The 13,052-nt window shown below is 26.3% G+C and overlaps 1 protein-coding gene across 9 annotated transcripts in view; it reads left to right on the top strand.

Moving 5' to 3' along the window:
- The first annotated feature begins 1,598 nt into the window (after positions 1–1,598).
- The window catches only part of LOC119667489 (rho GTPase-activating protein 20), a 58,063-nt gene continuing 46,609 nt past the window's right edge, over positions 1,599–13,052 (top strand). For 2 of the 9 annotated variants that reach the window (XM_038076794.1, XM_038076799.1), the window contains exon 1: positions 1,659–2,692. In XM_038076794.1, coding sequence (XP_037932722.1) covers positions 2,238–2,692 — 455 coding nt within the window. In that variant the 5' untranslated portion in view covers positions 1,659–2,237. Of the gene's footprint in view, positions 2,693–13,052 lie in introns of all 9 variants that reach the window. The other 7 variants (XM_038076804.1, XM_038076810.1, XM_038076784.1 and 4 more) reach the window with 6 other exon arrangements.

Here is a 13,052-nt window from a genome sequence, read left to right as displayed (position 1 = left end):
TGTATATATATCAAACATTTTGTTTTTAAATATTTTATTTAAATTATTTGACTTCATATCAGAGAATATATATCTTATTATCTTAAGTTGAAGATTAATCTTATTAATCTATTCCAAGCGCTAAAATAAAACAATTTTTTGGATTGAAATACTAATGAAATATGAATGTTCTTGATTACACATAATTAAATTAAATTATATTGAAAGTTAATATGATTATACATAATTATACTTGTTTTCATTAAAAAATGTATAAAATTTATTAATAAAATAAATTCATAAATCAATATTTCAAATAAAAAATATATGAAATTCAATTGTTATTAATTACTTATATACATTACATAGTTTTTAATTTAAAAGCTAGATTAAATTAATTCTCAATTATGATTTTGTGGCACTACAATTGGTTAACAAGTTTTTTAAAGTTTGTTATTTCAGCCTTATACTGGATTCCCACGACAGTTATGTTTATAATTTTAGTTGTCAAAAATGTTTATTTTATATTAAAAGCAACAACAATTGACAGCTAAAATTACAAACATGATAGCCAAAATTACAAACAAAAGCTTCCAGTAAATTTAATATTACATGTATTTCGTTTTCTGTGTTGCTTCAGATATCGTAAACGATATCAAAATTGTGTTATCATAAGTAATTGTAATACTACGTTTATATTGTGAGATTAAGAGAACGATATTAAGATTCTGAAAATATAAGAATAAATTAATATAAATTTAATAAATAGTACAAAACTATGTTAAACAAATTCAATAAGAATTTCTCACTTTGGCATTTTCAAGTTTTCAATCTTTGTTTTGAATAGATATTGACATTTCTTTTCCAATTCTTCTAATAACGTCAAAAAATATACCATATTAAGACGTTCGCAAAGTTGCACAGAAAAATAATTACGATTTCGAAGGAGATTTAAAATTAATCTCGACCAAAAGGAGATTAAGTTTTGTATTGGAAATCTGAGATTAAACAACGAGTATTTTTGCTTTAATATACTTTTAATCATACAATGCAAACGCCGTATAACCTTGAGGATTGTTTTAATTCACTTTTAACCTTACAATGTAAACATTGTATTTGTCAAATCAGTTTTTTTTGGCATAATATGGTGTGTAAACGTAATACAATACATAAACATATAAATGAAAAATTGTATTTATTTAAATTTATAGCAATTGATAACATAAACAATTCAAAATAATGTATTCTGTTTCATAATTTTTACATTGCATTATTTACTACCTGTGTATTTACAAATTAATATTTCAGATTATATTATTGTGATCAAACATTTTTTTAAATTCACAATAGTTTGCAGTTAAGTATTGTGCTATAGTTCAAACTAGGATTTACAATAGCGAAAACAAAAAATTTGATTTTTAAAAAATATTTCCATATTTCCATATTTCCATTGTATTTTCTCATAAAAGTTTCGCTTAATTTTATTTATTTTTACTATTTATAAATCAGAGTTTCTTTAAATAACAATAAACGTAGTAATTTTGTACATAAAAATTACAAAATCACAAAATATATATTAAATTACACAAAAAGATTCAGTATTAGTACACAGATATGCGTGCGCGCTATTACACAGTACACAGTTAGGCTGGAAATGAAATGGAAAATAATTTCAGTCTGCTTTCATTTCTTGTGTACAGAGAAACAATAAAGTTAGGGGGAAAAGTAATTTTAAGTTATAAGTGGATATAAATATAATGTTGATAGAAAATTTAAGATTACTAAATATAAAATTGAATAACCAATGGCGAATTTAATCGACTTAAACTATTTTTGATAAAAAGATAGTAAAATTTTAGCGAAAAATGTAAAATATTAAAGGAGGAGTGGCAAACCAGTTGTGAAAATTTTAAAACGACCCCATTTTTTCATTTTCATCTCTACAATTTGTGTTTAAAGCACATATGTGTATTGCTTTTGTTTTTAAATAATTAAAAAGAAATTGGAATTAATAGTTTAACAAAAATATTGTTGTAGAAAAACAACACTTTCGTTAAATTTATTGTGAAGTGAATTGTAATAATTTTTTATTTGTTTTTAATAAAAAAAAAAGCATTCCTATAAAAATGTATTAATGCTGAAATATTTCAAATCAAAAAAAATAAAAGTTTTCGTAATAAATAAAATTCAACATTTCCAAAAGAATTCAACTTACGTTTTGAGTTGAATTTTCATACAACGTCACAACAAAAAACAAAATGTCAAGCTGGGCTGAGCGCGTACATCGACGCGCTGCTGATCTTGGTAACGTTGTCACATCATGCGGTCACCCGGGTTCAGGCACTGGAACAACGTATCCTTACCGTTTGGAAAAGGTTAAATTTGGAGTACCTCTGGAAGAAGTTTGCAAAAATAATTTAAATATACCTGGACCACTATTGGTGTTGATATTGAAATTGAATAAAGAATCACCAAATAGACGCGATGTGTTTCGGGCGCCAGGCCATCAGGGTGCTATGAAAAAATTAATACATTTTCTACAATCTGGGCGCTTAGTGAATGTTGATAATTATTCCGTATACACAATAGCGAGCGTATTAAAAAAATTCTTGAGAAAAATACCAAATGGTATATTCGGACTTTCTGGAGAAAAGGAATTATTTGCCATCATCGAATTAGAAAATGAGTTGGAGCAATGTGACCGCTTGCATCGGTAAGTAATTAAAAAAATATTCATAATATATCCAAAAAACCATTACAAAAGTGACTTTGTTTATAATTTCTATAAATATTTAAATTTATTTTTTTACCTTTTGTGTGATTGATTCAAGAGTTTTTCTCTCTTTTGTGCGTTTTTTCGCCGAAGTGAAGTTAACATATTGGCAGAGGGGCGCAACTTACAATGTTCCCATATGTTTGTTTGTGCGCTGTGCGCTGTTGAAGTTTGTATTTGCGAAAGGTTGGTAGCTTTTGTTTTTGTTTTTGTTTGTCCGCTGCTGTTCCTTACATTTTTTACATTTTGTAAACGCAATGAATTGAAAACATTTAATAAACACATTTTCTGACAAATGCAACACTGCTGCGCTGCATCGTAAGCACCACACGTTTCACCAATATTCTTCTTCTTATTTAATTTTTTTTTTCAATCTTGTATAGTTGTACTGTTGTTGGATTTGTTAGATTTGTTGCAGAACTTGTTTTCACATTTCAACAAAATAGTAAAAAAGGTATTAAATTTAAGAGCGTTAAGTGCGCAGATAAAAAAGCATTAAAAAAATGCTTAAATTCTGGTTAGAAGTTGTGCTTTTTTTATTTATTTATGGCAAAAGTTAAGGTCTTAGGTGAAAATCTGTGCAATTTAGGCAAATAAAAACAATTTTTTTTACTATTTAGCAATATTTGAATAAATACAATTAATGCCACTAAAATAGTAAGGTTTGTAAGAGTTTATGCTAATATGTACATGTGTAATATAAACATAAGTATGTATGTATGTGCATCCCGTTACTAAAATAAAAAAAATAATATAAAGAATAACTCATGCTTAGTTTATCTTTTTTTTGTTTCTCCAGAGAACATAGTCGCTTGACACAATGTTAATATGTTGTATTGAACTAGTTAATCTATAACTAGTATAGCTAAATAAACTTGGGCAGATGAAAATTCCCGTCAGATCTTAAGATTGACCGGATCAAAACTGGACTGAAACGTACCAGTAAGATGCTTTAAATAATGCGCATCCTGCACAGCACTACGGTATCGGTGCTGACAGAGCACTGCCTACTAGGAAGACATGCTAGGGAAGTCTAACTGTACTCTATTATAGCTTTTGGTAGATTTAGGAGAAGAAAGCTGTATTCTATGCGTCAGTGTCAGTGTCTATTATTGGCTAAGAGTAGATTCAAAATCTGTGGATGTCTTTTTTTATCAGCCGGCTAGAGCTGTCATCCAACAAAATTAGGGACTTAACCAACTTTATAGACTTGTCCGGTTGATTCACTTTTACTTATTAGCGTTCATACTTATAAGCGTTGCTCGTACGCTAAACCCTGCAGCTTTGTTGGAATCCCTCTGGTCTATGTATGAATAACTGTACTGCATGGAATTACAACGGACCATTATTTAAACTCAAGTGGGTTTTGGGGCTACTTTACAGATTTGGTGAGTTGTCTATTACAGCTGTGTTGGGAATATTAAAATGCCATAACTAATAATTTGTTCTGTTGGCAATATTTATCTATTTTTTTTCTCTGTCTATCTTATTTACTATACTTATCTATTATCTCATTTATATTCAGTTTATCTCCTTTAGCGTTAGCTCTCAAGACTTAATTCTTATTCTAGTTTTATGTTTTTTGATAGTCTAGTCAGTTCTTCCCTTCTCTGTGCTCTGACTTCTTTGAAACTAATTTCCTGTTTAACATATAACACATCTTTTTATCAATAATATAGACAATAATTGTTCTGATTTAATCCAGCTAAATACATAGTACATCTCGATTATGTGCAGATGTTGAATACATCTAGTTGCAATTCATTTTTAATTTTTAAATAATTTTAATTAATTTTAGATAAACTAGATGGATTCTACTACTAGTTGGATTTTCTACTAGTCTAGTCAGATGTATCCACTTCTGTATTGTTATTTTTTAATACTTATTTTTTTATCATTGTAAAAATGATATTTCTTTAACATCATTTTTAGACCCGTCAATAACTACTGCGGTATAATCTTACTAATCACATATATAAAATATCTATACTATGTGCAGATATCTACTGCTCACGTAAATGAATATTCATAAACTTAAGATAGATTATTTCTTCAATCATTCAATTGCACATAACATTTTGAGTACCTTTGATATCTGCCTTTACTCAGTAATCTTATATTTTCAATACTCTCCAATGCCAATTATTAACTTGGTAAACTTCTCTCTATGTGTCTAATCTGGTATTACCTATTAAAAACACTAAATTTGTTTTCATATATATATATTATACTACGTCCAACTAGAGTTTATATTGAGTGTTACAGTTTGTTATACAGTCCTTAGATATGAACTATGTGTTCTTTTTAAACATATGTAGATCATATCTCAATATATAATATTTAGAGATATTTTTTAGGAGGTTGAATATTAAATAACCTATATTCATTAACTATTTCATTATTAACAATTTTGTTATTATATATTTTATTATTGTATATTTTATTATTATATATTTTATTATTGTATATATTACTATTATATATTTTATTATTATATATTTCATTATTTTATATATATATTTGTAGAATAGATTCAATTCTTTTAAAATTTTTATATTTGTAGTTCTCGTAATTATAAAAAGCGATTTAAAAGTGTGCATTTATATTATAGTTAAACTATTATTTGCTTATAGTAGTTATTATATCTTTAAAATATATCTAATTTAATGTAATTAAAAATAGTTTTAATACTTCATTAAAATTACAAAAAGGAAGATTTTTAAAAGCGTATTTATTCATAAAATCAAACAAACGACAAAAAAGTATGGATTGATTTTCAGAAAGTATGAAAAGCTACTTGGCTTTAAATTATTCTAGATAAAAAGACTTATTGATAAATCATATCGTATTTAAACATGAGAAATTTCATTGACTACAAATAGTAAAATGCCCAACCCACGATTAAATTACAGTAGTTGGTTACAGTATCTAGATACTTTGAAAATGAAGTTGAGCAACTGCATTTCTGTAAATTGCACACGATTAAGCTACAGTCGCTGGTTAGTGTATTTCATGTTATTTGTCCTAGAGTCTTAAACTAGCTTAAGCGAGTACTACCGTACAGTATTTCATTGATATTGCATGCAAACTAAATAATTATCAGTGATATACTCGTAGATATCGCTTTGTAGAATAATAAACATTATTCTATAATCACCATTCACTAATTCTCTGCACTTTCATTAAATTGCTAAGATAAATTAACTAAAGAAAAGCTATTATTAACCTGAATTACTCTTTTGTTATGAATATTCCAGAAAAAAAGTGATACTAAAATATAAATGTAAATACACAATACTAAGTCTTTGTATTAAAAATATATAATCAAATCATAGCAAGTATAAGCAAGATTTTTCAAAAAAAAAAGATATTGTTTATATTTAGTATATTGTATTTTTATGAGCTTAAACCTCTCCACTCTCAAGCATCTATTGTATATATAGTATATGATAAGCGAAAACTACACATCTTTCATAAAAATAAGTCAACACATACTTCTTTTATCTTAAATGTTATTATTTATATTTTTTATTTAATGAAGTTTAAATGCGATGATGCGATTAACAAGTTTATGTTGATTTACTTGTTTTGTGTGTTTTTATCTTCAAGTGAGCTGAGTTGACATACTTAGCAGCTTTGAATAACAGAAGGAGGATGCAAATTAAAGTAGACATTTTTTAATACATACTTATATACTTTTGATAAATTATCAAAGCTCTAGTTTATGTGAGTAATATAGTCGAGTAATAAAATATAATTTATGCATTGCATATACGTAGTGCTGGCGCCTATTTATTATTTCAATACTTTGTTTAAGAGATCATAAAAATTAATACTATTTCATTATTCTATTAAAATAATTTTCAACTTCAATTTCTATATATTATTTCAAGGAAAAAGTGTTGAAGTAAGAGAGTAAACGTCTATGTTAATTCATAAATATAACTGTTTAATTAAATAATAATAAATATATAATTTCTAGAATTAGAATTATAAATAAACAGTGTACCAGCTACAATAGACCCAAACTGAACAGAAAACATTCCGCCTTTCGAATGAAAGCCAAAATGTCAGTCGTGAGGATCTACTAGTGTGAGAAGGGGAGATTAGTTATCAATAAATATATATAATAAAAAAAACTGTTGAATATCTATAACAAAAATTCGTATATTACCTATTGTATTAAATAAATATTTTAGAATAACAGTAATTATTTTTTAATTATTATTTAATATTAATTTTATTTGCCGAAAGTACCGTGTCTTATGAGAAAAAGAAACTATTTAAAAGTTAGAAGGATTCAAATAGAAATCAAATGATAATAACAAAAATTTTAGTTAATTTATTGAAATTTGGTTGACCATACAACGCTGTTTCTAGTATTGTCACCATCCTACTTATCATCAGTGGTGTTAGGAAATATTCGAATTTTTTATTTAGTTTATAGTTCGTATAAAGTTTATTATATTAATTAATTAACATGAATAGTTATAAATTTGTAATAGTGATATATTAATTAAAGTGATATAGTTTTATTTAACATATGCGTTGTGTTTTTCCTATACTATATAAATTTTTTTAAATTGATATGCAAAATATAAGCATTTTTAAAGTTAAATGCCCTAATTTAGGTTGAATTTTATAATTTAAAGTTGAAGACGATGCAGAAATGTGAAAGAATTTAAAACCAGTTAATTTAAACAAAACCCAAATAATTAATGTTGAGGTTGTCGCTGTCCACATATGTATGTATGTATGTATGTAAAAAACAAAAACACTTTCGATTTATTTTGCTTATAAATAAATTTTGCTTTCCTTCACATACTCACATTTACACTGAAACCAGTATTTGCAGAACAATAAATTAGTTAAAGTGTAAAAAATAATGAAAACAAAAATGATGGCAAATTGAATTGCAAATTAAAGTATCTCGTTTATAATAACGCTTTCAAATTGCATGAATTGATACTTTACGTTCTTCTGAAATTTGAAAAAAAAAAAAATGAAAAAAAAAATTAAGTATACGAAATTAGTCTCTTGCTGGAGGCAGCTTACAAAACGCATTATCAATTAGAGCAGAATAAATGAATGGACGCCTGAATGAAATAACAAATTCTTGGCAATATTACAACAGAAATATTGGCGTCAAAATAATATATTAAAAATATGTACATATGTATATACAAATTTCATACAAACAACAATATACAATATAATAAAGTAACTATCGAATGGTTTTATGCAGTTATTGCAGTGAAAGGCAATGCAATTGAAACCAATAATGCAATTAAGACAATCTTGTTTAATAATTTTTTGTATAGAAAAATGCTTTAGTAAAATGTATCTATATACATTACTTTCATATAAACCTAAAAGAATAAAAATAAAATTAATAGTAAATATACTTGTTCTGTATAATACTAGTGTCATAAAGTTATTTGAAAATCATTTCAATTATGTCTTCAATTAAAAAAATCGTCACTGTTTCAAATAGAAGAATTTAACAACAGATCTAAAAACATACCATTTAATCAAGTAGGTATATTTGTATACTTAATATAAGTAGATAATTATAGTGGTACTGCTAGAAATAGTGTTTTCCCTTCATTGAATTATAAACCAGTCTACATGTAATAAGCGATTAAATGCGTAATATATATATATTTTATTTGACTAATAAATTTTTCCCAACACAATTTCTCTCTTGAAGAAGACTTATTTATATAAGTCACTAAGTATAAAAGACTATGTATAAAAAACTATATATAAAACACTATCTATAAAACACTATATATAAAACACTATATATAAAACACTATATATAAAACACTGTATATAAAACACTATATATAAAATACTATATACAAAACACTATATATAAAAAAACTATATATAAAACTCTACATAAAAAAACAAAAAGTATGTCACTGAAATCATATTTTTTTTTACTTACCAATATATTGTTGGTTGGTTAATCAAATTATAATGCATATTAAGCTTTAATGCAATGTAAGTTCCTAAATATACATTATATATAGTAAAAATTGTCATAAGTATTGACTTTATAATCTTTTTAGATACTCAGATAAATTTTATGCAATTTTATTAGCTCAAGAGGTACGCATCCCATTTACCAAAATCCGCTATATATCACTATAGTTTAATTTTTGAGATATTGCGCTTCAAAATTGGAAATTTTTACATAAAAACAAATTTGTCTAATGAACGCTGACTTTGAGCTTTAAATTTAGCAGGGGATGAGTTCAATTCCTGGTACTTGCAGTTTTAAAAAAATTATTTACGAATAATAAAATAAAAAATTATTTTCAAGACCACTGATGATAGGTATTTGGCAATACTCGAAACAGTTTTTTGATGAGCCAAAAATTCAATAAATTAAAATAATATAAAAATAATTTTTGTTGTTGTAGTTCACTACTTTTTCCGAAACCTCTCTCTATAAAAATAGGTAGACACGTCTACTCATTGTGTGTGTAATGAATTTAAAAATTGCATATAATAGTGACTGCTGAAAGTAGTGCAGTATTAATATAATTAATGTAAATAATTTAAAAATTTAAGCTCTATGTCACGAAAAGAATATTGTCATTTAGCATAGTAGAAAGAGTTAGTGAAAACAGCTAATTCTACTTATAACCGTTGTCAAATTGGATTGCCTGGGGTATAGGAATTGCCTCGGTCAAAAATATGACATCAGATAAAAGAGGTTTTTGTGCCAGTAACCTATTAAGATATTTAGGAACAGTTATATGAATGGATTACAAGCTAAACACATATGTAGGAGGGAAGGAAAGAGAGATTGTTTGGGATCTTTATGTGATATGTAAGTGCAGTGGTAAAATATATTATTATAATTCCCATCTTAAAATATTAGGGGTATTCATTTTATTTTGCAATTTCATTGCAAGGAGGTGGACGACGTGCATAGAGTGCAAGAGCTTGCAATGGACAACAACAAAATACACTCAAAAAGTTTCTTGCAATTGCTTGCAATCTTATTATACCTAAACCTATACATACCTATATGCTTGCAATAAAACAAAATAGGAAAAAAACAGCTGTTTTTACATCTGTTGCTTCTTATGTGGATGTGGAAGACTGCAAAGACAGCTGTTTCATTTTGATGTTGAAATACTGCAACATAGGTGTTCTCGCACTTTTACACCTTTAGTTCAGTATTCTTGCATTTCGTGCACTTTGCAATGACTTTCCAAGACAGAGTGAATACCCCTATTATAAATAAGAAAATATTGAGAACGCGATACTAGATCTTTTATATACATATATGTATATTATTATTTTTTAGTATTCGGTGTCATGTGCACTATAAGAAATTAAATAAATTAATTTACAAAATATATATTCATATACCATAAAGCACGAATACAGAGTCATATTTAAAGACGAATTTAAAATCTTTTAATTTGAGTTATATATAAATTAAATATCACACTTTGTCGTTGCAATTTTATAAATTTCATTATAAAGTTTTGTCGGTTTATTTCATATATGCAATCAGTTCGAATAAACACATAACAAAAATGCTTAAATTGATCATTTCCGGGCATTTCCGATATGCAAGAAAATGCAGAGAGTAGCTGAATACTGTGTATAAAAATGTATATAATGAGTTGCGGATCGTTTTGATTTCACAAATTTGTGCATTTCATAAGTGTTAAATTCTTTTGCAAATTTATATGCATAGTAATAATGATAAATTGTAATAAAAAAAAATTTAAAAGAAAATGTGAGAAATTAAGATAAGACACTTTTTGTTACTGCCGATCTGTGAATTTTTGAATGTAGTCATATATTAAGTAAAAAGTAATTTTTCTAGTAATTCTAATTAAGAATCGGTTAGCAAATAGTTCTTGATACGAGCATATAACGCGATTTAATTACAAGGTTATAAAGTTGAATCATAAATGAAGAATGTTTGATCGATATCTATATATTCTAGTGGAATGTAAAAGGGATAGATTATTGGACCGATTTGATTACAAAACGGAATCTACAACATAAGAAATGACTTTAGTTAGAATATGTTTAAAATATATCTAAGATACTACTGCAGGCATTTACAAGGCTGCTAATTAGGCACGAAAAAAAACAAGCTAGCAAACTTGAATTAATAATGTGCTGTAAAATTGAAGAATATCAAGTAAATTCAACTTAATCATTCAATTAGAGTTCTATAGTTCCATATCGCTGAATAAGGTAACTAACATATATATCGCCACTAGCAAAATTTGAGAATATTAATTTGAATAATTGTAATTATAGTTCCATATTGCAGCAAATGGAAACTATATACCGCCACTAGACGAACTGACGGTTCAGTTCTTACTGATTGATATGCTTGAAATTTATATTTAGAAATTTATAAGTAGAACTTCTATTTTCTAAAAACTAGTTTCATATTTTTTGATTATGGTATATTAATAAACTATATTTTCTTACATTACTTCAATATTATTTGAAAAACGTCTAGTTTATTAATAGATTACAAAGTATCAATTTAAAGAATAGACATTCTTTTGGCAAATGTTTAGAAATTACTAAGTACGCAGGAATATATATGGAAAGTACACTAATTTTGGAGAAGCATTTATTACAGTTATCACATTATATATATGTAATTTTTATAAGTAATTTTCTGTTTTCATATTAGGCTTAATTTATCACCCTTCATTTGACGTGCCATATTTATGTATGTATAAAATATATGGAATTTTTTTTTTGCACAGAGTATAATAGATATTTAATGAGAGTGCCCAAAGGGCAATAATTACATTTATATCTTATCAATTTTTATCGATATTTTTTATTTCTATTATTATATAATTTAGTTATATATTGTGCTGCATGCATATAATTATAAATTGATTCAGTTTGCTTTGATTCTTTAGTAAAAATAAATCACTTTAATGCAATTAAACCATTAGATTGTCTAAAACAAAAATGTAATAAAATTGGAAAATAATATCACAAAAAAAAAAATCCATAGCGGTAACAATTTTCTACAGATGCATTACTCCAACAAAAAAAAATATATATATGTATCTAAAATACTTTCTCTTTTGAAATTTTTAATTCGATTCTATTCACAGTCTACGCTACACAAAACTTAATTAACAAACAATTTCAATTTTACTGAAGTTAGTAAAAACTCATAAAAAACTATTAAAATTACATTGGGTTCCATAATTGCCATACATAAAAAGAGCAGCGTAGACACACTGAGCCAGTCGTACTATTAAAAACACTACCAACTACATAGAATGGGGGGCAATTATCGAAGTTTTGTGATCTTTTTAACTACTGGCATAAGTAGTTTTCATAGCTCCGAAAATAACCAAAACGTGGCATATGCTTTTTAATGCACCTACAACGACTAAAAAAAGTTTCGTTTTTTTTTTTTTGTCTTTCAATGAAATTCGAATAATTTGTGTTAATTGTACAAAAACCGAAACCGAAAACGAAACACATAAGCTGTTGAACTTGTGTTCGAAATAGGGGTTTATTAAATAAAAGGGGGCGTTATGCACAGCGAAGCGTTTTATGCGTCAGGCTTTACATACCAAAGACCGAAAAAGTAGTGGGTTACAATTGGAAACGCAAGTAATAAGTCTAAAAAAATTGTAGTTGGTGCTGCTTGTATGTATGGATTGTCTGTAGTTTCCATAAAGCTAGCTCTTTCATTACACTTGAGAGCAAAACAAATTTTAGAACAATGTTTTTAATCAATTTAATCAAGATTGTACTCGAAATGCATGGCTGTTTGTGTTATAGATATGTGGTATTCATATGTATCCATTGATAGATACATATATGTATATTTACTAATATTAAAACATTTGAACACGAAAATAATAATGTGATCAATTAAAGAAATATGCTTCGTAATAAATACAAGTGATGTATAGGCGTTAACGAGTATATATAATTTTTTTTAAGATTGAATTTTTGACGATAGATGAAAAATAACTAAAAATTAGCATTTATTATAAGGCAATTTTCATTGAAGAATGCATCATTAAATTAAATATATTAGCATAAAATGACAAATACATTGATCTAGATTTAAAGTGGGCAAATCTAAGTAACACGATTATTAAAAATTCCCCTAATTATTCTTTTTTCTTTTCAAATGCGTATAACCTGACTAGATTAAGATATTTCTATTTGGAAAACTACATACCACTGCGCTTAGTGACTAGTCTAAATTATATTTTTGAATAAAAATCTTCTTTATCAATCGCTCAGGAGTTTAGTTTTA

Source organism: Teleopsis dalmanni, chromosome 1 (assembly GCF_002237135.1).
Source record: "Teleopsis dalmanni isolate 2A chromosome 1, ASM223713v2, whole genome shotgun sequence".
Lineage (NCBI taxonomy): Eukaryota > Metazoa > Arthropoda > Insecta > Diptera > Diopsidae > Teleopsis > Teleopsis dalmanni.
This window is presented reverse-complemented; position numbering and strand designations above follow the sequence as displayed.